This window comes from Garra rufa, chromosome 3 (assembly GCF_049309525.1).
Source record: "Garra rufa chromosome 3, GarRuf1.0, whole genome shotgun sequence".
NCBI lineage: Eukaryota > Metazoa > Chordata > Actinopteri > Cypriniformes > Cyprinidae > Garra > Garra rufa.
Window position 1 is genome coordinate 33,719,424 of NC_133363.1, and position 25,514 is coordinate 33,744,937.

General features: G+C 39.0%; 1 protein-coding gene across 2 annotated transcripts in view; it reads left to right on the forward strand.

Annotated features, from left to right (window-relative positions):
* Positions 1-25,514, forward strand: part of nhsl2 (NHS-like 2) — a 125,641-nt gene that overhangs the window by 92,466 nt on the left and 7,661 nt on the right. For both annotated transcript variants that reach the window (XM_073835977.1, XM_073835978.1), the window contains exons 2-4: positions 15,684-15,836; positions 23,041-23,183; positions 23,641-23,830. In XM_073835977.1, the coding sequence (XP_073692078.1) occupies positions 15,684-15,836; positions 23,041-23,183; positions 23,641-23,830 (486 nt within the window). The remainder of the gene's footprint in view (positions 1-15,683; positions 15,837-23,040; positions 23,184-23,640; positions 23,831-25,514) is intronic.

The window sequence follows — 25,514 nt, forward strand, 5'->3', positions numbered from 1 at the left end:
ATTTATATATATATTAAAATGTAATTTATTCCTGTGATCATTCTAGTATGCTGGTTTACCATTCAAGAAACATTTATTATTATTTTTATCAATATTTAAAACAGTTGAGTAATTTTTTTTCAGGATTCTTTGCTGAATAGAAATATCCAAAGATCAGCATTTATCTGAAATAAAAAGCATTTGTAACATTATACACTATACACATTCAAAAGCTTGGAGTAAGTTACATTTTCTGTTCTTTTTTATTATTTTATAGAGCTTATAGAAATTAATATTTAGCAAGGATGCTTTAAATTGATCAAAAGTGATGATGAAGACATTTATAATTTTACAGCATATTTCTATTTCAGATAAATGCTGTTCTTCTGAACTTTCTCTTCATCGAAGAAACCGGAAAAAAAATTATACTCAGCTGTTTTAAACGTAATAATAATAAATGCTTTTTGAGAATAATTTCTGAAGGATCATGTGACTGGAGTAATGAGGCAAAAAATTCAGCTTTGAAATCACAGGAATAAATTACATTTTAAAATATATTTGTCATGATCTGGGCTGGGGGTTTTCCCTCAGTCACCTGAGGTCGCTGTTCCCCTTGCACTGCACTTCCCTGATCGTTCACACCTGTCTTTGTCATTAGCACTCATCATTACACTCACATCTGTTCACTATTACCGCACTATAAAGTTGCTCTTTGCCCACCATTCATTCTATCTGCATTGTCTTCCGTATGGATTGTTTCTGTTCCAGTTCTGTTTATTCCTGCTTTAGTCTAGTTCTTGTCGTGTGTGCCGTGTTGGCCTTTTGTTTGTTTGTTTATTTGTTTATTTTTATTAAATTTATTCCTTCCCCGCACTTGGACCCAGACCCCTCCCTTCTCACCTGACAGAATGCAGACAGCCAAATTGGGTCCAGCGGGGAAATTTTTTTCAAGAAGGCGGCGTCCCCCCGCTTGGTGGCGGCGTACGCCCGCTTGGGGGCGGCGACCACCCACTCTGTTCCCAAGACAGGGGAGATGTCTTTCGAGGCGGCGTCGGCCGCTCGCTTTGAGTACCTCTACGCCTGTCTGGCGGAGATGGACGCCTATAGGGCAGAGGCTGCGCTCTTCCGCGGGAAGGCGGTGGCGTCCGCTATCTCGGTCCCCGAAGCGGCGGCGACCGCTATCTCTGTTCCTGATGCGGCAGCGACCGCTATCTCTGTTCCTGATGCGGCAGCGACCGCTATCTCTGTTCCTGATGCGGCGGCGACCACTTTCTCTGTTCCTGACGCGGCAGCGACCTCTATCTCTGTTTCTGATGCGGCGGCGCGCGCTATCACTGTTTATGATGCGGCGGCGCGCGCTATCACTGTTTATGATGTGGCGGCTACCGCTATCTCTGTTCCTGACGCGGCAGCGACCGCTATCTCTGTTTATGATGCGGCGGCGACCGCTATCTCTGTTTATGATGCAGCAGCGACCGCTATCTCTGTTTATGATGCGGCGGCGACCGCTATCTCTGTTTATGATGCAGCAGCGACCGCTATCTCTGTTTATGATGTGGCGGCTACCGCTATCTCTGTTCCTGACGCGGCAGCGACCGCTATGTCTGTTTATGATGCGGCGGCGACCGCTATCTCTGTTTATGATGCGGCGGCGACCGCTATCTCTGTTTATGATGCAGCAGCGACCGCTATCTCTGTTTCTGATGCGGCGGCGACCGCTATCTCTGTTTCTGATGCGGCAGCGACCGCTATCTCTGTTCCTGATGCGGCAGCGACCGCTATCTCTGTTCCTGATGCGTCGGCGACCGCTATCTCTGTTTCTGATGCGGCAGCGACCGCTATCTCTGTTTCTGATGCGGCAGCGACCGCTATCTCTGTTTCTAATGAGGCGGCAACGACCGCTATCTCTGTTTCTGATGCGGCGGCGACCGCTATCTCTGTTTCTGATGTGGCGGCGACCGCTATCTCTGTTTCTGATGCGGCAGCGACCGCTATCTCTGTTTCTGATGCGGCAGCGACCGCTATCTCTGTTTCTGATGTGGCAGCGACCGCTATCTCTGTTTCTGATGCGGCAGCGACCGCTATCTCTGTTTCTGATGCGGCAGCGACCGCTATCTCTGTTTCTAATGAGGCGGCAACGACCGCTATCTCTGTTTCTGATGCGGCGGCGACCGCTATCTCTGTTTCTGATGTGGCGGCGACCGCTATCTCTGTTTCTGATGCGGCAGCGACCGCTATCTCTGTTTCTGATGCGGCAGCGACCGCTATCTCTGTTTCTGATGTGGCAGCGACCGCTATCTCTGTTTCTGATGCGGCAGCGACCGCTATCTCTGTTTCTGATGCGGCAGCGACCGCTATCTCTGTTCCTGATGCGTCGGCGACCGCTATCTCTGTTCCCGATGCGTCGGCGACCGCTATCTCTGTTCCCGATGCGTCGGCGACCGCTATCTCTGTTCCCGATGCGTCGGCGACCGCTATCTCTGTTCCCGACGCGTCGGCGACCGCTATCTCAGTTTCTGATGCGGCGGCGACCGCTATCTCTGTTTCTGATGCGGCAGCGACCGCTATCTCTGTTTCTGATGCGGCAGCGACCGCTATCTCTGTTTCTGATGTGGCAGCGACCGCTATCTCTGTTTCTGATGCGGCAGCGACCGCTATCTCTGTTTCTGATGCGGCAGCGACCGCTATCTCTGTTCCTGATGCGTCGGCGACCGCTATCTCTGTTCCCGATGCGTCGGCGACCGCTATCTCTGTTCCCGATGCGTCGGCGACCGCTATCTCTGTTCCCGATGCGTCGGCGACCGCTATCTCTGTTCCCGACGCGGCGGCGACCGCTATCTCTGTTTCTGACGCGGCGGCGACCACTATCTCTGTTCTCGATGCGGCGGCGACCGCTATCTCTGTTTCTGATGCGGCAGCGACCGCTATCTCTGTTTCTGATGCGGCAGCGACCGCTATCTCTGTTCCCGAAGCGGCGGCGACCGCTATCTCTGTTTCTGATGCGGCAGCGACCGCTATCTCTGTTCCTGATGCGGCGGCGACCGCTATCTCCATTCCTGACGCGGCAGTGACCGCTATCTCCGTTCCTGACGCGGCAGTTACCGCTCACTCTATGCCCGAGGTGACGGCGTCCGCTCTCTCTGTTCCTGATGCGGCGGGAACCACTATCTCTGTTCCTGATGCGGCGGCGTCCGCTGACGTTCCTCTGACGGCGAGGCCAGCTCACGTTCCTCTGGCGGCGAGGCCAGCTTGCGTTCCTCTGGCGGCGAGGCCAGCTCGCGTTCCTCTGGCGGCGAGGCCAGCTCACGTTCCTCTGACGGCGATGCCGGCTCATGTTCCTCTGGCGGCGATGTCCGCTCACGTGACTCCGCTGCACGGGCCTGGCCCGCCATCCCTCCCCCTGATTTGCCTTCCCCCGTTCCTCCTCCCTCCAGACTTATGGAACGTCTGGGAGCCGTTCCGTAGGGAGGGGGTACTGTCATGATCTGGGCTGGGTTTTTTTTTTCCCTCAGTCACCTGAGGTCGCTGTTCCCCTTGCACTGCACTTCCCTGATCGTTCACACCTGTCTTTGTCATTAGCACTCATCATTACACTCACATCTGTTCACTATTACCGGACTATAAAGTTGCTCTTCGCCCACCCTTCATTCTGTCTGCATTGTCTTCCGTATGGTTTGTTTCTGTTCCAGTTCTGTTTATTCCTGCTTTAGTCTAGTTGTGTGTGCCGTGTTGGCCTTTTGTTTGTTTGTTTATTTGTTTATTTTTATTAAATTTATTCCTTCCCCGCACTTGGACCCAGACCCCTCCCTTCTCACGTGACAATATTCAAATAGAAAACAGTTATTTTAAATAGTAAAAATATTAACAGTAATATGTTTTTACTGTTTTTACTGTGCTTTAGATCAAATAAATGAGCAGACGAGACTTCTTTAAAAAACATTTAAAATCTTTTAAAAACTTTTGACTGATAGTGTATTTACATCTAAATTTGCGTTTTATTTGTTGCTAATTGTGAAGAAATTTTGAATAAAGCTCTGGCCTTATAAAAACATATAAGGCATATTATTCAGCCAATAAACGTAGAAACATAGCATCACTGTAGCCTCTTGTCAGTGTTTTGTAATGCTGTCTCATCTTTACTCTTATTAATAATGTTACCACATTTGGGACTCATCTACAGGATAGTTTGTACATAGGAAATCTTTGTGTTCAGAGGAACACGAGTAGATGGATAAGGCCAAAGGGGATATGAGGTAAAGAGTAATGGAGAGGATGAGAGGAGGATCGGGGTTTAGTTTAACTAAACAGATTAACTCCAGATTAACTCCAGAAGGCCAGTGTTCACATTTCCTATCCTCCACACACTTCCTCTTTGGGAAGTGTGCGAGCATGTGCGTGTTTGTTTATCAGACATACTGACACATAGACACACTTTCACTAATAGTCTGTCTTTCAGCACTTGTCGTTCACACACGCATACTGGCAGCAGAGGAAACAGACGGGGAGGGGTGAAGCAGTGCAGAACGGGCCGTGAGGAAGCGGCAGTCACTACAGTCAGCACTGCTGGGACCAACACTGCAGCATATGCAAACATGTCACAGCCTCACCAACACTCAGTGCCATGTTTCTGCGGAAAAACATGTGGAATGGAGGAGGTGTCATGGAATCTGTGTGTGCTAATTTATGTGATTGGGAAGAGACTGTGGTCATGAGAGAAATAATGCTTCTAATGTGTGTGTGTGAAAGAATGACCAGTCTTATTGCTCTCTATTCTGTTCTATTCTACATCCAAGACCCTGGCCCCATGATTTTAAAACCGTTTTTTGGCTTTGTGTTTATGTCTTTCACTTCATATTGTTTATAGGGATAGTATACACAAAAATAAAATTCTTTCATTAATTACTCACCCGTATGTCGTTCCAAACCCGTAAGACCTTCATTCATCTTCAGGACACAATTAAGATATTTTTGATGAAATCCGAGAGTTTTCTGACCCTCCATAGACAGCAAAAGTCTTACCACATTCTAGGTCCAGAAATGTACCAAGAACATTAACAAATAGTCCATGGGACATCAGTTGTTCAACTACGAGAATACTTCTTGTTGCACAAAAAAAAAAACTTTATTCAACAGTTCATCTCCTCTGTGTCACCCTAGCGCCATTTTGAAGAGTACCACAATGCAACAAAAAGAACTGTTGAATAATAAAGTTGTTACAGTATGTCACACTCCATGGCAAAGTCAACATGCACTGACCAACAGCAACAGATGGCAGCAGGGTAACACAATGACCAAAAAAAAAAAAAACCTAACTAACTTCAGTCGCCATCTGTTGAAGCAGTGTGAATTAGCCTTTTAAAAAATAGTTATTAGACCTTGCCTTAGTGCTGGGCGGTTTGACTTAAAATCAGTTTTTTTTTTTAGGATTCTGGCAGTTTCACGGTTAATCACGTTTTTTCCCTGACTGGGCTTTTATATGAATCAGAATGCATGTGAAACAGAACCACTGCAACTGCAACCACTTTAATCCAATCAAACATGCTACATATAGGATAAGCAGTTTTTGATGTAAGTTAGATTAGTATCATTTCAAAATTTAAAGCAAAAACTGAAAAAATAGGGCTGTTGTGATTTGTTGATTCTATTCGAGTATTCGATAAAAAAAAATCCTGATTACATTTTGCCCGCTTCGATTAACCGGCAAAATACAGGAAGTGGCGCATTTAACGGACGAGAATCCATGAAACGCATTATTAGACCGTTTTTTAAGGATGCATGATATATTAAATCCGTTTAAAAATCATAATTAGGCATAATTGCGAATTCACAAACTCTACAATTTAGTTGTACAATAAATATATGTGATGCAGGTTTAATATATGTGCTTTATTTACATGCGTGTAGGTTATGTACATGCGTGTCTGAGCGGCACCTTTCACAGTAAATGCTGCTACACAAACTGGTATCGTATCAGAAATGACCAACGAGTTTCGATATTTGTCTTATTTAAAACTTGACTCTTCTGCAGTTATATCGTGTACTAAGACCGGCGGAAAATGTAAAGATGCGATTTTCTAGGCCAATAAGATTAGGAACTACACTCCCATTCCGGCGTAATAGTCAAGGAAGTTTGCTGTCGTAACATGGCCGAAGCAGGCGCAGTAATATCACGCAACACATCGCAGCACAACGTGATCACCTGCATGCACAGGGAGCATTCCTCGTTGGAAGTTACCTAGCTGAGAACTAACTTCAGGCGCTGCGTGATATTACTGCGTTTGCTGCGTCCATATTATGGCAGCAAACTACCTTGACTATTACAGCGGAATGGGAGTGTAGTTCCTAATCTTATCAGCCTAGAAAATAGCATCTTTACATTTTCCGCCGGTCTTAGTACACAATATAACTACTGAAGAGTCAAGTTTTAAATAGGACAAATATGGAAACTCATTGGTTATTTTTGAATGCGATGCTATTGGTCTAATAGGATTCAATGATCTATGCTAAGCTATGCTAAAAGTGATATCGCCAGAACAGGAGAACGGCTGAATGGATTTCAAAACGGTAAAACTCAACTTATTAACTCGGGGGGAGTTGGAGAGTGAGCCTATTTCCAAAAAAAGTGGAGTGTTCCTTTAAGTAAAACTGTATTTTTTTGTGGGAAATTAATCGTTTAGATTAATCGATTAATCAATAAATCAGTCAATAGATTAATCTATATAAAAATAGTATGACTTCAGCTTCGTAAAATTATGCTACATAAAATAGCCTATATCAGCACCAAACAAAAATTGCAGACAGGCTTAATAAGAATGCAAATTCACTCTCTGACAGCAGGTGGCGCTTATGGAACAGCAGCGAAACAATGTTTCCTTGGTTAATACTGCCTGTAAACAAAGCAGCACAACACTGTTAAATATTACAAATAATATACATTATACAGAGATAAGGTGAAAAGAAAATACCATCTAAACTTTTCTGAAGGCAGCCAGTTCCCCTCAGAGATACATTCATATAAACCCTCAATTCAGTATTTAGGTTTTCTTCCTGTATTTTGTGCTTGGTGAACAGAGAAATTGCTGTGTACGGTACAGTATTTTCTCCTCTTTGTGTTCGTCTTTAGCTTCTGTTAACGGCTTCTTACAGTTGGTTTATTAGTTCTAAAAGTTCTCTAACCATTAGTCAGAAGTGCATGCCGTTAACAGGGATATCCTCTCAATTTAAAAAAATTCAAACCAGTTTACCATTTAAACCAGTATATTCCACTGTCCTGTGTCTTGTTTTTTATACACAAAAACATGGCCCGTTTCTCCTCTGGTAACATAGACAGAAAATTTGGCGACTTGTACATTTTTGTCGAATAAATCACTGTCTTATATAAGTGTAAATACCACCTGCCTCCTCCTAGCAAAAGCAAGTAACAAATCATTGTTTGTTTTTGTCTTCACTTGTCTCTCGCACATAATTTCTTTTCATTGACTGAGAATGAATTGGCTGAAATTTATTCATTTTGAAAGTGTCTTCATTGCTTTCATCCTTGGTACAAGCTGTCAAGTGTAGTTTTGCTGGGAAAACATAAGACACAGTCCAAGCCAGACCCTATGACATGTCCTGCCCATCTTACCATTTCAGGAAACACATCAACACAGGAAAGAAAAGATGGCTCGGACTAAAAAAATTTCACTCTGCTCATATCTTCTCCATCGGACTATACAGTTACCATGGAGAGAAAGACAACAGAGAGACATTATTTCCATAAATATGAGCTATGTCCATGTAGGGTGTTAGTCTGGCTTACACTTTATGTGTTGAGTTCACACTTGGATCATAGTTTTCAACCCTCAGCTGAATATTTCCATGTAGATGTGGCAGCTGAGTGTGGATGTTAGTGTTTTCATCATTAGCTGATCGATTTAATTAATTGAGCGGCTGTTTTATGCGATCACTGTGAGTTCTGAGATTGGTTTTGCCTTGTACGCACCATCTGCTGTTGTAAATCACATTCATTCACTGCAGTGTTTCGTAGCTCTTTATTGGTGCCTTTCCAGGTGTGGTGGTGATGTTGTCATGAACCTTCCCTTAACTCTGTCAGACATTTTGGAGTAACAGATCACTATCGCCTCCCGTTCGCTGCCGCTATGTACGTTCTCTATGTGCACCCTGTAAAAAACCCATCAAGGGCTGTAGTCCTGCTTGACGGTGTGGAAAGGCTTCAATCTCACACATCAGTGAAAGGAGAGGAAAAGATTGGGTGAAGGGCAGAAAGAGAGTTTGGATTGGGATTCATGCCACTACAATTATCCTGTGAGAGTAATTGCTTTTGGCAGCACTCTCTGTACAATCACAGAGCAAAAACACAATTTGATTCCTGCGTGTATGTGAGAAAATTGTGCAAGGCGATACAGGTTGGTGAGGGACACTGACACCATTTTACAAGTGTATTCTTTACTCATATTGGATCTGTGCAAGCATCTGTCAGCATGTTTCTAAACACAAAGCTTACATTTCAATCCCCATGTGTGAAAAAAATGAGTCTCAATTTTATGAACTATTTATTAACTTGTATACATTTATACAACAGTTCTTTATGATCCTTGAATCTGATTGGCTGATAGGAGTGTGATATTAGAGCGATATCAGAACTCCAAGAGCCATTTCACAGTTTGTAATCGCATCACTCTGCTTGCGGTACTTCTTACGTATCATGGCGGACGTCCAAATCCAGTATCATTTTATAAATATTACCGTTTTTGTGTCACAGAACGGTTTTCAGGCAAGAATGTACTTGTTTATAGTTCAAATATGTAGTTTGTTCATAAAAATACCGTCTATTTAAAAATTTGCTTCACCGATTTCGGACCTGAGAGGTCCGGATCGTCACCGGCTGCTCTGCACTCATGAACCCGCATGAGAGCAGCCTGACGTCGGTCAGATCTACTGGAATTTACAGCTGGCTCTGATGTCTCTGTAGTTATTTCAGTGACTTAAAAAAAATTGTTTTTCACTAACCACGGATAAACATTGTTTTCTCAAAAACACAAACATGTACATTCATGTTGCTTACATATTATTGTAACCCAATTTGTGCTGATTACAATGTAATTAGACTTTAGCTATTAATATGTTTTTAAAATACTGAAAAAAGCACAGATGTCAGGGCATGTCAAAACTTCTTCAGGGCCCCAAAACACCCTCAGACCCCAGAGGGTTAAACAAGAGATATAATTCAATTTGGGCAAATCTAACAGTCGGTCGTTGGTCTCATTAATCTATTATTTATTCCAGAGAAAATCGTTTTGGCAAAATCTCATCATGTTTGTTCATGTAAATTCAATGCTGTATATCAGGGCGCTGCCTGTGTAAATAAATAAATTATATTTTATATAAATAATAGTGGTATATAATACTGTATTTTATATAAATAATAGTAGTATTTAATGATAGTGGTTAGTATTGAGAAATGGTGTGTGTGTTTGTGATGGTGATTTTAGTTACATTGTTCCACCATTAAATGGCGAGAGGCTGTTTTTACAAGTCAGCGGTAAAGACTTTTAAGTTGAAAAAATGAGCAGAAGTTATTTTTAGTTTCAACATCAGCTTAACACAGCTAAAAAATGCACTAAGCATTGCTGTCTTCAGAAACCACCCTTAACAGATGAAAGGATATTAACATTACGACAAAGATGACGCTTGCCTCAGCAGACATTCAAACTAATTGTAAATTTGGGATTAATCTGAAGAAGAAATGCTGTATTAGATGCAGGTAATCACGATCACTCAGACCATCCCTATCTCATAATACTCTACATAATACAGTGAGCTTTTAATGCAGTAATACAATAAGCTTTCAATGAAGCAATTCAATGTTTGTTACTTGTTCTAAAGTGACATTTTGGAATTAGTAACGGAGGCTTGTGCTCAGCTGGTAAACTGTCAAACTGAGATTTGTATCCATAGCGGGACCCACAACATTCAGGTTACCAGTCTGACTCTCTAACCATTAGGCCACGACTGCCCTTTAATGTCATAAATCCACTGATATAGTGTGATCTCAAGTGATCTGATCTGATTGTAAAGAGTCCCAAAAATGAGAATTCTGTAATCATTTACAAATATGGTAAATGGAATCTCAGATGTGCTTGCTTGACGTGTCATCGTTCATTTCTCTTCAAAAGACTTAAACTGCTTGACTTTTATGCATTAATTTTTCTTTTCATACCTTTTTGATGTGTCATAGTTGTGGTGGAATGAATTTTCAACAGAGGGAAAGAAATCTCTCAGGAATCATTAAAAAAACGTATTTTGTATTTCAAAAATGAACGAAAGTCTTATGGGTTTAGAATAAAGCCCTCCTTTATTATAAACAACAAGACTCGGTTAATTTAAAGTCAAACTGAATATCTTGATGCGCTTTGCCTTGCCTAACAAGCACAAACTCTTAAAATTCAATGTGGGGAAGATAAAAAATGAAACCCACAAGATAAAACATTTTTGTACAAACTCACAGACTAGTAATTCCTAATTTTTCAATTATGCAAACAAGACTTAGTATTTGACTTGTTAAACCAAACTCTATGTTAAATGTGTTTGGCGTACCACAGTGTTAGGATGATTTTCATGCTGACTGGTACAGCCCTATTGCTGTATGTTGGTGTGCTGCCCACAAGGCTATTGGCGCCGACAATATATTTATGGCTTAGTGAGGTATCAATTTTGTCATATGTTCCCATTAAAGAGATAGTTCACCCAAAAATAAATCCTGTCATTAATTACTCACCCTAATGTAGTTCCAAAGCCATAAGCAGTGTTGGGAAGGTTACTTTGGAAATGTAATAGGTTACAGATTACAAGTTACTTGATTTAAAATGTAATAAGTAGTGTAACTTTTCAATTACTTTATAAAAGTAATGTAACTTATTACTTTTAATAACTTTTTGATTACTTTTCTAAATTTCCAATATTTTCAACTGTTATTCATTTTGAAACATTTAAACCATAAGGGTTAATATACATCTTTATTTTGTGGTAACAACTGGCTACATTATCAACAACATTATCCCACTTATTACTCAACTGCTTCATAGATTATTTAGATGTTTAGGTCAAAATTATTAGACACGAAACACTGATCAGAGTTGAAATATTTGAACGCAAAGCTTCCATGAAGAAATCAGTTGCTAGCAGACGGCAAGTTCAAATTAGACATTTTAGGTATACAGTGCAGTCTTACCAGTTTTCTTACACAACATTTCCCCAAATAAATATTTAAGGAAGTAGTACTAGTTTGTTAGTTATCTTATAATCCATTACAGTGTAAAAAAAAATAAAATGAAAATGGCAGCAGCTGCGTTTGTATGAAACAATAGATTGAGTCCACGATACCAGGATGACAGAATTAAGACATTGTCCACATAATATTGAATTAAGCTTTAATAATTTATTAGCTTACCAAACAAAGCTTCCGCCAAGAAAAATGATCAAGCATATAGCACTGACTTAAGTTGCCCTGAATGTCGTGACTGACCAATCAGAATTAAGCATTCCACAGTACCGTGTAATAATTTAATTTAAAGCACAGCCACCACAAATTCAGACTTTTTTTTTTTACTTTAGAGCAGTAAATTTAATTGCAATTTATGAAAGGAGTCAATTAGATCTGTAAGTGGGGGTGAGTGTGTGAAAAAATTCAGATGTAATCACGTTTGTAAACGCATTTTTTCAGAAGTAACTGTAATTTAATTACACGTTTTTTCAACTGTAACTTATTACAATTACATTTATTTTGTAATTAAATTACGTAATTCCGTTACATGTAACTAGTTACTCCCCAACACTGGCCATAAGACCTTTCATTTTCAGAACACAAATTAAGATATTTTTTAATGAATTAGAAGCTTTCTGATGCTGCATAGATGCAACTACCACATTCAAGGCCCAGAAAGGTAGTAAGAAAGTTCAACTGTATGTTATGAAGCTACTAGAACACTATTTGTACCTCATTCAACAATTTCTTCTCTTCTGTGTCAGTCTTCACCGCACATTCACGAGAGTACCACGACGCTTTATAAAAATCTTAAAATTAAGGTTGAACTGATGTCACATGGGCTATTTTAACAATGTCCTTACTACCTTTCTAGGTCTTGAATGTGTCCGTTGTGTTGCGGTCTATGCAGGGTCAGAAAGCTCTCGGATTTTATTAAAAATATCTTTATTCTTTATTCTTCGTCAGAAGATGAACAAAGGTCTTACATGTTTGGAATGACATAAGGGTGAGTGATTAATGACAGAATTATCATTTTTAGGGTGAACTATCCCTATCATGTGCAAAGGAGGAGGCATATGTGAGATTATTAAGAATTTTGCTGGTGAGGCTTTAGTTCCCAATTCTTCTTAAGTTTTGTCACTTTGGGCAGTTTATGTGATGTTGTTGTGCTAGCAGAGAAGTCTGACAAATATCCTCTGGTCAGTTTCTCCACCATGACAGTGAGATGAGTTGAGACAAAATGCCTATAAATGTTGAAGTGGGTTACAACAGCAGCCTGCTTGTTTCTCCATGTTTCTCTTGGCTGTGGTTTTCTTTTAACTGGATGTGCCACTTAGAAGAGCAAACAAACATGAGAAACCAATATATTATTTAGAGTTTCTGAAGGCAGGCTGGTAGTATTACCAAAATATACACATAAAATATGCTTTTAATCAACACAGCGTGTTGCTATGGTCTGCATGACATGCTATGCTTGCATGCGAAAAGGCCAAGCAGTTCTCAAGTGGCCTCTGTCATTAGAGTCGTCATGTAAGGGTCTTGCTGCTGAGACGTCATGCCATGTTTAAAGTCCTGTAGTTCAAAGATCCAGCTCATGCAAGTTAATCAGCCGCTAATGAAGGTGAGTACATCGGACTAATTAAGCGTAGCATGTATGTGAGTTCAAATGATGAGCAGGAAATGGAAACATTGAAAAAAAAATAGATTTTACAATAGACATTAGACAGTTTCTGAAGTAATAAGGTGCTGTTTGTTACTTAGTTTATTATGTGGTTTTATTGTATTCTATTGACATGAATATTACACTAATCGGCCCATATTGGCAAAAGGCCCAGAATCTTGGTTGTATTAAAAATAAGGTATATTGAGCCTATAGGTTTGTATTTGAAAAGGACTGTGACTAGATACACCTTTCCTGTCTTATATACCCATTCTTACGCATTCCTCCTTTAAAGCCCCTTATGTTTGTCCTGATGCTCAACATGTTGACTTTGCTTTGAATTCCATCAATCTTAATGCTTTGAAAACCAGGCAGAGTTACGTAAGAGGAAGAAATAGCATATTAATTTCCTCTTTTAGAACTGCTGCTGAAGTTGTAATTAAGTGTGCTCAGTTAACCTCTTGGGAGATAAGTGTGTCCTTTTTCATCAGTGTCTTTTTCTGTCTCTCTGCAGTAAGCTTTAAATAAAGACATGTTGGTGGTGTGCAGGATTATAAAAGTCTTAAAAATGTATGAATCATTTTAGCCCACACCATTACATTTAGACCTTACAGTGTGATGTATTTGTTCAAATAGAAGAATAGTTTGTTCTTTGTTCAGTATGTAGATTATCAGTAACAAAGTACTGTAGTCTCTGATTCCGTTTTTAACAAAACAAGTTTCATAGTCCAACAGTCATGTGTAATATTTAATCGTGACATTTTATGTGAGTAGTCAAATCTAAATGGTAAGACTGTAAAGATAACACCAACAGATGGTAACATTCTGTTTAACATATTGTTATAATGCGGCTCTTGAAAAGTTAAAGCTCTTCAATGTCAGAAAGGTTCTGATTAGCTGTCAATGCTTTTATCATTTTTCAGCTGGAAATTCATTTAAAAAATAATTAGAATTATGTGGTGTTTTCACAACGCATCATTACTTGGCTTCACTGAACATAAACAGTGCCACTAAACCAAATGAAACTTGCATATTTTGCTGGTTATTGCTGCCGAAAATGACCAATTGTCATGTTTTGGGCTGATCCCCTGCTGATTTTTGTCCCGTTTGCCCACTGACAAAGAAATTACCGGTCTATAATTTTAATGGTAGGTTTATTTGAACAGTGAGAGAGAATAACAACAACAAAAAAAATCTAGAAAATCACATTTCAATTATCATTTTAATGAGTGAAATAAGTATTTGACCCCTTTGCAAAACATGACTTAGTGCTTGGTGGCAAAAGCCTTGTTGGCAATCACAGAGGTCAGCTGTTTCTTGTAGTTGGCCACCAGGTTTGTGCACATCTGAGGAGGGATTTTGTCCTACTCCTCTTTGCAGATCCTCTCCAAATCATTAAGGTGATGTTTGGCAACTCCAACCCTCAGCTCCCTCCACAGATTTTCTGTGGGATTAAGGTCTGGAGACTGGCTAGGCCATCCCAGGACCTTAATGTGCTTCTTCTTGAGCCACTCCTTTGTTGCCTTGGCCGTATGTTTTGGCTCACTGTCATGCTGGAATACTCACCCACGACCCATTTTTAATGACCTGGCTGAGGGAAGGAGGTTCTCACCCAAGATTTGACGGTACACGGCCCGTCTATCGTCCCTTTGATGCAGTGCAGTTGTCCTGTCCCCTTAGCAGAAAAACACCCCCAAACCATAATGTTTCCACCTCTATGTTTGACGGTGGAGATGGTGTTCTTGGGGTCATAGACCGCATTCTTCCTCCTCTAAACACGGCGAGTTGAGTTGATGCCAAAGAGCATGATTTTGGTCTCATCGGACCACAACACTTTCACCCAGTTCTCCTCTGAATCATTCAGATGTTCATTGGGACTGTACATGTGCTTTCTTGAGCAGGGGAACCTTGTGGCCGCTGCAGGATTTCAGTCCTTCAATGCATAGTGTGTTACCAATTGTTTTTTGATGGTTCTTGCATGGAACCCCAGACTGATAGAGATTGACGGTTAATTTGTGTCACCTTCTCACCAAGCTGCTTGGCGATGGTCTTGCAGCCCATTCCAGCCTTGTGTAGGTCTACAATCTTGTCCCTGACATCTTTGGACAGCTCTCTGGTCTTGGCCATGGTGGAGAGTTTGGAATCTGATTAATTGGTTGCTTCTGTGGACAGGTGTCTTTTATACAGGTAACAAGCTGAGGTTATTTCAACACCTTAGAGCCAGAAATCTTGCTATTTGATAGGAGATCAAATAGGGATTATTTCCCTCACTGTAAGTGCAAACCCTCTATTGTTTCTCTGTATCCTTGCCGAAGAATTGGAGTAATTATTAAAACTTAATAGTTATAGTTGTCGTTATTGTCTTTGGTGTGAACAGGCCATTAGCATACAAAACTATGATAAACCAAGAGAAAAAACATTGTTTGTTCTATGTTTGTTCTTTCTGTTGGCTGTCCAGCTCGATCTGCCAGATAGAAAAACATATTAGGGTTGAAATGAATTAATTATTATTAATTGTTATGTTACGAGATCACAGCCCTTTGATTGTTAATTTAGTGTGTGGCTCATTTGCTCCGCTGGATGTCGGACCTCTCTCTACTGTCATAGTATGCAAATATATAAAAACATATGTATATCAGTTTATATTTATGTATCTTTTTCTCTCTCCCCTCCCTTCTTTCCGCATCTCTCTCTCTCTCTCTCCTCTTCTCTTGCTCTGACTTCCTCCTTCTATCTGCATCTCTTGTTCTTCTCCCCTCCCTCTGTCTCTCTCTCTGCCAGCCGCCACCAACTTGGACTCGGAGAGCAAACGAACGGCCCACTTCCAATCGTCATGGCAACAGCATGTGAATGTGTTCGGCTCGTGGAGTAGGCCGGAGTGTGTGCAGGAACTGCACCAGGAGGCTCAGCTGAACCTACAGAGTCTGCTGCAAGGTAGGAGAGTCAGCTGCGGGCGCTTCGTCTGTGTGCTTCCATGCCACTAGAGGTTACGTAGCCCGATCGTCCGCCTGCCTGGATCATGTGTTTTCGTTTTGTTTTTGTGGGTGTGTGTTTTGCATCGCCTTGCGTGCGTGCTGTCTGTGAATATCCTCCACTTCCATTCCCATTCTGTGTTTCCCAGTGCGTGTAAGAGAGGCACTATTTGTTTTTCTGTTCCTCTGAGCATCCTTGTGTTTTCCCTCCACTCGCCTCCCATCGTTCCCCCTCTATTTCTGACTCATACTTTGTCCTTCTTTATGATCCATTAGATTCATTTCCATTTGTAGATAATACACAGTCTCCCTTTTCTCTTTCGTTTTTTCTTTCGCTGAATGAATATGCCAGCGCTCGTGACTCTTTCTGCTGTGAGTGTGTGACTGTACGTGGTTGAATTTCCCTCTTTTATCTCATTCTTGTTTGATGTCAGCTATTAATATGTATCTGTGAGGTATGAGATGCTATTCTGGTGTAAGCTCCGCATCAGATAGACGGGGCAGCTGTTGCTTAAACAACAGTGAGTGGGTGGTCAGTGTTTACGAATGTGTGGCACTGTGCTATGTGCATAAACAGCAATTTGCCTTTGCATATGTCTGTCTGCTATTAAAGGATGTAGCCAAATATCAAGACATGAGGGAGCAAGAAAAGTTTAAGAATCTTGTTGAAACCCGCAGACCATCATTCATATAAATATTGGTGGAGACATGGGGGTTACCCCCTGACAGAATATCTGCCATGGATATGTATTCCTTGCAACTTTAAGAACACTGAAATTTGGAAAAACAACAGTTTTGTACAATTGATATTAATAATACAGTGCCGGTCCTCCGTATATGCAAAGTACACCATAGGGCCCCTGAAGCAGCAGGGTCCCCCTTGCTCTCAAAGGTGATTTAATGTGTGCGATTAATATAATTTTAGTTTAGTTTTTGATTTTTGTCTTCTAATGATTATCAAAACATAATGCCATATTCCCTTTCTTTGCTGTAAAGTAATATATGATTTGAGATTGAGTGAAACATTTACAAGTACGCTATAGGCTACTTGGAGCTTCGGGTAAGCGCTTAAATAGGCACAAACACAAAAATATGTCAAAATGTCCAGTTAGTTTTCTCTTAAATGCAGACAGTAGTGTCTTAAGTAGGCAGTAATCGAATACTAGATCTGTGCATTCTACGGATGTAACAATATCAAATCTCATGATACGATAATATCACGATATGAAGTCCACAATACAATATTATTGCAATATTTAAAAAAAATAACATTTGTACAAGTTAAATTATTCTATGTAATGCTTTTTAGAGTTTAAATTTAAGAGCTCCATCCCATGTTCTTAACTAAGAAAGCTTAAGTCAGAAAAAAGGCAATGAATTGACTTGTACCTGAACTTTAAAGGGGACTCAACCCTCTTTTTATTTGTGATATACTGTCTTAGTCTAAATTACATTCACACAGTTTTTTAGGAAGCCAAACAAAGTAGAATATAATAATAGAAATAACAACAATTTTATATTAATGCCATCCCTCACGTTCTATGACAGTAATATATTGTAAAACAACTGCACTGTAAAATAAATGAAAATGAATATTTAATGGGTATATTATTGTTGCTTTACACTACAGTAGGGAAATCAAATTACAATACTCCTGTCCTAATTTCTACACTTGAAAGAAGTATTTTGTATTTGGACTGCAGTAATGTTACCCAGTTAAACCGCTCGCTGTCAGCAATTCATACTGCACTTTTAAATTGTATTTTGACAAAAATGGCAGTAGAGCTTTTATTTGGTTGAAAAACAGCTTCAGTGAAAACAGGCTTACAATTTTTTTTTACAAATCTAGTGAAATGCTGTAATCATGTGCCGTGAAAATAAAGCATAACTGGAGGATGCTGCATTCCCAAACATGCACTAAACTCACAGCACATGCAATAAATGAGTTCACCGCATTCACTGTGAACTGAGCTGTTCTGAGATGCAGAAAACACCAGATTACGAGCTGATCGCCTCAACGAAGTGTGCGCTTTTCCTTAACGCACAACGAAAACAGACTTGATGAAGGGATTAAGCCATATTGTGCTTTCAGTTTTAGTTTTGACAGATACTGTACCAAAGCATAATGGCCCAAAACACAACTTTAAAGACCTTTTATGTTAGAAAAAGAAGTTTAAATATATTTTCTATCGTTTCATATTGTCATGTGACCACGATAATATCGAGATACCAAGATATTGATAATATTGTTACATCCTTAGTGCATTCGGTCTAATAAACCTGCTGCTGTCTCTGTTATTTAATGTTAATCAAACAACTAAAGAAAGCAAGAAAATGACTTGCTGCTCTTTACTGAGTAACTTTTGTAACTTCATTAAGAATTTATGTATATTTCATATGGTGAGGACTTTGTTTTGTTTTTACATTTATTTAATGTATTTAAAGTAGGTTATTATTTTAGTAGGCTAAATTGTATATTTTTTCCCTACATGTCCTATTGTTTGCAAATGTCTCTCTCAAACAAAGCAGTTTTCTGTTCATTAATACAATGCTTTAAAGGGATAGTTCACTAAGAAATGAAAATTCTGTCATTAATTACTCACCCTCATGTCGTACCCAAACCTGTGAGATCTTTGTTTATTTTTGGAACACAAATTAAGATATGAAATTTGATATGATATTTTATGAAATCTGAGAGCTTTCTGATCCTGCATAGACAGCAATGCAACTGACACGTTCAAGGCCCAGTAAGAACATTGTTAAAATAGTCCATGTGACATCAGTGGTTCATCTTAACTAACAATGTAGTAAACAGAAGATTTGTTTTGGAAAGTACAACTAGTTGAAAAAAAATTATGTTTTATCTAAAGGCCAATTGGTAGCTAATGTCGTTTACTATGAATATACACCAATACGCTTGTGTACTGATGTACAATTTATTGTGTACTTATTACAAATTATTTTGTTGCATGTTCATCTATTTATAATTTCCTAAACTATATAATGATATATTATATATACATACACACAAACACATATACACTGCCGTTAAAAAGTTTGGGATGAGTAAGATTTTTAATGTATTTATTTAAATAATTATTTTATGCTTATCAAGGCTGCATTTACTTGATCAAAAATACAGAAAAAAAACAGTAATATTAGGAAATATTAATACTGTTTAAAATAATGTTTTTCTTTTGTAATATATTTTAAAATATAATTTATTCCTGTAATGCAAAGTCTTCAGTGTCACATGATCCTTCAGAAATCTTTCTTTTTTCAGCATTGTTTGATGAATAAAAAGTAAAAAAAAAGTATTTATTCAAAATAGAAACCCTTTTCTAAGAATGTAAGAAAGATTGCTTTGCTATCACTTTTTCTGGATTTTTGATCAAATAAATGCAGTCTTGATTAGGATACGATGATAATAGAAAGATAATGAAATGATACTATAAATAAGGAACAAAAACTGCCAGTAAATATAAATGCCAGTTTTTTTTAAATATCTTTAAATATGAGTAAGTCATTGAGTCATTCATTCATTCAGTTTCTTCAAAAGACTGATTTATTCAGGAATTAAGTAAATCATTCTGTATGAATATGCCGTTGAATCAGTGGTACACCTGATTTGTTCAGAACACAGATTTATTCAATAACAAAGCACTGCTTTGTGTTGCTCGTAGATGCACAACAGTCCTGCTGTGGCTTTATAGGTAATGTATTTGTTGCCAAAACTTAGCAAAAACAGAAAATATTGTGTATAAAATATAACACATTAACTTACTGAACTCTTGCGTAAAATATATCACAATTTGCACTAGTGCTATTCGGTACAAAAACAGCACTTGTGTGATACTGCGCTCATTGCTTGTGTGATATTGTTTAATTATATCATATGACAAAAATATGAGATATACAGGGGTAGCATTTTTGCCCCAGTATCTTAAAATTTAAGGGCATATAACTGCATTCTATAGACTGCACTGCATCATCTTTCAAGCAAGCAACATTAAAGAGATCAGGCATCTATGGTGCTTAAGATAATCAGAGATATTGTATTTTAACCCCTCCCCCATGTTTATAAATTATTTCAGTTCGGCTATAAACGAAAAACAAAGACTAAATGTAAAATAGACCAGACACAAAGTGCCCAAATTGACAAGAGGCATTGTTGCTCTTGACCTCTTCCATTCCTCTACTGCATACACAAGACAAGGAGTGACCCATATTTAATAAATGGGTGGTTTTCAGTGAGCATCTTGTTAGGCGATGCTTTGAGGTCATTCATGACCACTCATTCACGCTTGAGCAGTTGGCATCTTGTCTAGGCGAGCCATTTGATTGGCTGATAAGAATGGAGATTTTTGAGTCCCATTAGTTTTACTGACTGGCTCAAGATCAGCTCAGGGGAGGAGGGGAGGCTGTGTTTGAAATATCTTCACAGACAGACACACACACACACACACACACACACACACACACACACACACACGTATATACACACTTACTCTCGCTGTTGCTTCTGGTACTCTCTCCCATACATCAGCTTTGAAGTTTTGATATTGGTCTTTGAAGCCTACCTTTCCACAGAAGCATGTATGAACCAACCAGTGATTCGGTGAGTTCTGACTCTCTATCTAGTTTACTTTCTTCTCTCTTGGTTGTAAGTTACTTTAGTATGAACTTACAAGAATGCTTAGCTGCATCCATTGTAATTCTCACATTTCACAAGTCTTATCATGAGCAACTTTGCTGAGCTTTATTTAATACAATACAATTCAAAAGTGTGGGGTCGGTAAGATTTTTTAAAATATACAGTCAAAAGTTTACATACACCTTGCAGAATCTACAATGTTAATTATTTTACCAAAATAAGAGGGATCATACAAAATGCATGTTATTTTTTATTTAGTACTGACCTGATTATATTAGTCCTGAATATATTTCACATAAAAGATGTTTACAAATAGTCCACAAGAGAAAATAATAGTAATCCCGTTCAAAAGTTTACATACACTTAATTCTTAATACTGTGTTGTTACCTGGATGATCCACAGCTGTTTTTTTTTTTTGTTTTTTTTTTGTTTAGTGATAGATGATTATGGGTCCCTTGTTTGTCCAGAACAGTTAAACTGCCTGCTGTTCTTCAGAAAAAATATTCAGGTCTCACAAATTCTTTGTTTTTTTTTCAGCATTTTTGTGTATTTAAACCCTTTCCAACAATGACTGTATGATTTTGAGATCAATATTTTCACACTGAGGACAACTGAGGAGCTTGTATGCAACTATTACAGAAGGTTCAAACACTCACTGATGCTCCAGAAGCATAATGCATTACGAGCTGGGGGTGAAACTTTTGAATTTAAAGATCAGGGTAAATGTAACTTATTTTGTCTACTGGGAAACATGTAACTTGTAAACATGTATCTTCTGTAGCTTCAGAAGGGCAGTACTAAATGAAAAATAAATATGATATTTAGGCAAAAAAAAAAAAAAAATAATAATAATAATAATTAAAAAAAAAAAAAAAAAAGTTCATTCTGTTCAGAAGTTTTCACGCCCCAGCTCTTAATGCATCGTTTGAACGTTCTGTAAAAGTTGCATATAAGTCTTTCAGTTGTCTCAAAATCTCAAAATCTATTCATAACATTAATTCATAAAATTTTTAATCCTACAGAAATCATTCTAATATGCTGATTTAATGCCCAAGAAACATTTCTTATTATTATCAAAGTTAAAAAATGTAAACGAATAATTCTTTTTTCTTTTAGGATTTTTTGATTAATAGAATGTTTAAAAGTAAAGTGTTTATTTGATTTTTTTAATAACAGTGTAACTCTTTACTGTCAGTTTGACTAATTTAATGACTTTTTGCTAAATAAAAGGGTGTAAAATAAACCTTTGAATGGTAGTGTTTATACAGTAGGAAGAATATTACTCTAATAAAACAGAGCGTTTGGAAAAGTGAGAATAGTTATGTATTAAAGAGGAATTTGCTCTGTGGTTTGTGTGTAAAATGCTTTCAAGTTGGCCTGTGTTTGAAGAAGTTAGTTCTTGTTACAGCTGCAGGGAACTAATAGTCATAACGCATTCCAAAACACAACCATCCTTTTTTTAATATTTTACTTTGCTTTCCATGGGATTTCACACATCAGATTGCATAGTTTAGTCCATCAATCTTTGCAGTGCAAGTTCCTTGAGTAACTTGAGGTCTAAGGCTAACTGAAGGATTGTTTCTCTGTGTATCTCATTAGTGTAGCGATTTGAAAAGCCATCTGGTCAAGCATCTTTCCTGGAATAGAACTGTCTCCATTCGGTGTGATAAATAAAATGCCAACACATATTTAAAAGTTGCGCATGTGGCAGTAAACAGCACTAGGCTGAAGATTTGCTGCAGTCTCAATCTTATTTCAGTGGAGGTTTTGGATTTCAACTGTGTGCTCTGTTCGGCTCCGTCCCAGCATGTGAAGAGGGCTCTACTCAACGAGGCTAAACTTGGGGCTTGGGGCTATTGTTGACTCCGGAGGTATGCCATTGTCTTAGACAGCCCGCCATTGCTAGGCAACCCCAAGTCTAAGAGTGCGGCATCCCAGTTAAGAAGAGAGGGATCAAACCCCCCCTAAACACCATCGCACACACAGACCTCTCATAGAGTATGAGTTTTATATACTAAGATAACATTCACTATTAACTTACACTTAACCTAACCCTAGCAGTAATCCTGTTGACATTTTTAGATTTAAAGCGAAACATGATTCGGCCGATTTAAGACAACCTAAATGTTCTCACAAGGGAGTATTTGACATTTGAGGACATTTTTAAAAATTCAGCTCTCGCTATTATAGTCAAACCAGTGCACACTTACTGAACAGTAAAGGATAAAGACATAAATGAGTGGATGACGGTGTTTTAGTATGTGTGTTTTTGAGTATATAGTTAGGGAGAGGAGGGGTTAAATAGAATGTTTTGGGGGATTAAAATGGCTACAAGAATGGGGTGGGGTCTTGTGAGGGGACTCCTTGGAATGAATGTAATGGTAATCATTCTGTTTACAAGAGCCCTAGGGAACATTTCTGACTAGGAGGGAGAGAGATTTCATTAATTGATTCAACCTCTCTCAGTGCTGTTGCTAACTTTAAAACTAGCATGTTTCTGTGTCTACTCAGATTTTGAGGAGCAGCTGTATGATAACAGAGTGACAGGACAGACATTCAGACACCCTTCGTCTCAGAGCTCGGAGGACACTTCAACCACTCTCAGCCGATCCCCTTCCTCACTCAACAACAAGAAGACAGAGTTCGTCTTTGTGGTAACTACTTGTATGCTGTCTTATTAGCTCTTAGAATGATGAAACTAGTATCTTTGGCTTTTTTTGAAGTCGCTGGATTCTGCCACCAACAAACTCATTTGTTTTCCGTAAAGCATTAATGTTTTGTATAAAGTTTGCAGATCTAATTAGATGTGGTTTGTCCCCTGAGTGAAAACAGCTACAGGCTTCTCCATGTTGGTGGTTTTGAGCATGCAAACAAGCAGTAATTTAAACATCCTGCCAAGTCATCTGCTAAAAAAGATAAAAACTCATACATAAAAATTCAAAATTTGAATATAAAGGATATCAGTTATTATTTACCAGTTCTGCTATACAGGCAGATGAAGAATGAGCCTCAAAATTCAAAAAAAGTGTTTGAATTAATACAATAATGCAAATCATTACAAATATAAAATTACATTGTTTAAACTCTCATTTTCGCTCTCTCTCTCTCTAGCCTGCAAGTAAGCAGGTGTGTGAGGATGAGACCACAACATTAGGGGTCCGGGCGCAGGACCCGACCCCCTGTGGTTCAGAGAAGTCACTTCTAGGCTGGAACGCATCACTGAGTCCACCTGTTGCAGAGAAACCTCGCTGGTACCTTGGCCGACATACTCCAGCTCACCTTGTGCCCATTGAGATCACAGGTTGGCATACTGTCGTGTTAAGTATATCTGTATACGTTTAAAGTCATTTTTGACTCTGACCTGCTTGGAGGTGTTGTTAGTGTGCAATTTTATGTTGAGAATATTAAGCAGTGAGCATGTTTTGCTGTGTAAAGCATAGACTGAACGATAATGTCTCCTCACTAAGAAATGTAAACGGAATGGTCCCAGGTTAGCAGAAATAGTGTTTGATGTTTAAATATTGCAAGTTAAATCACATTATCATCATCAACATCATCATCATCACCACCACAGACAACCCCGGTTCTCAGTTCTTATGCTCTCTTTTCAAAGAGTTGACAGATCAGATACGATTTCTCAATTTCGCTTTTTATAAATATACTCCTAAATTAAAATTTTCTGATAATTTACTCAATCCCATGTCATCCAAGAGGTTTATGTCTTTCTTTCTTCAGTCAAAAAGAAATTAAGGTTTTTGAGGAAAACATTCCCGGATTTTTCTCCATATAGTGGACTTCAATGGTGATCAACTGGTTGAAGGTCCAAATTGCAGTTTCATTGTAGGGTCAAAGGGCTCTACACAATTCTAGCAGAGGAATAAGAGTCTTGTCTAGTGAAACAATAAGTAATTTTCTAAATAAAATGAAAAGTTATATACCTTTTAACCACAAATGCTCATCTTGCAATAGCTCTGCGATGTGTGTCTATGACTTTATGCATTGCATAATCTCATCTTGCATGGTTAGTTCTTCAATGTGTACTCTGACTCAAAAAGATGAGTGGTGAAAATGAGGGTGAAACAGGCCTGTAGCCAGCTATGTGGTCATTTTTAATGTTCAAAAATAAAATTAGTTTTGACTGTATTTGTAGAGATTAGCATAATTGTTTAACATCCCAACTCACTGATTTTCAAAGCCTGGCTATGGCCATAGTGTGAAAAACATCCAATTTCCTCCTCCAACTTCAAAACGGTACAAACATAGTTGTTTTACTTTTTTTGTAAAGGGTGTTTGACTTTCTTTGCATGTTCGTTTTGTAAACACTGGGTCGGTACTTCCGCCTATGTCACACATGACCTTTTCAATTTGACTATGTAATACGTGAAGTTGTGGATGCAAAGCTAATGCAAGATGAGCATTTGTGGTTAAAAAGTTTATCTTTTTATCTGTTTAGAAAATGACTGATCATTTCACTAGATAAGACCCTTATTCCTTGGCTAGGATCATGTAGAGGCCTTTGAACAACATTGAAACTGCAGTTTAGACCTTCAACCAATAATTGGCCACTATTGAAGTCCATATGAAGAAAAATCTTGGAATGTTTGCCTCAAACATTTTTTTTTCGACTGGGGGTGAATAAATGATCGGGAAATTTTCATTTGGGAATTTTCATTTTTCTCTCTAGCTGACCCTGTTTTTTAAAGCAAGATGTCACTTTCTGTCTCGGTTGTCCCACACCCATCTCTCTAAATCTTCCCCTTGACTACCTTCCTGCTCCCCTCTCTGTCCTGGACATAGTAGAGAGGTGGTTGGATCTGTAAACACAGATAATGCTGTGCTTAGGCAGCCTGGAGTCTGATTCCCAAAGTGGTGCTGCTCTTCACCCGCTAAAGATAATGAACAGGTAGCTGTTGCCATGGCAACATGCAGCTCTCCCTCCTTAGCTTAGCTAGAAGGTGCAGAAAAAGCTGCATAGAGTGAGAGAC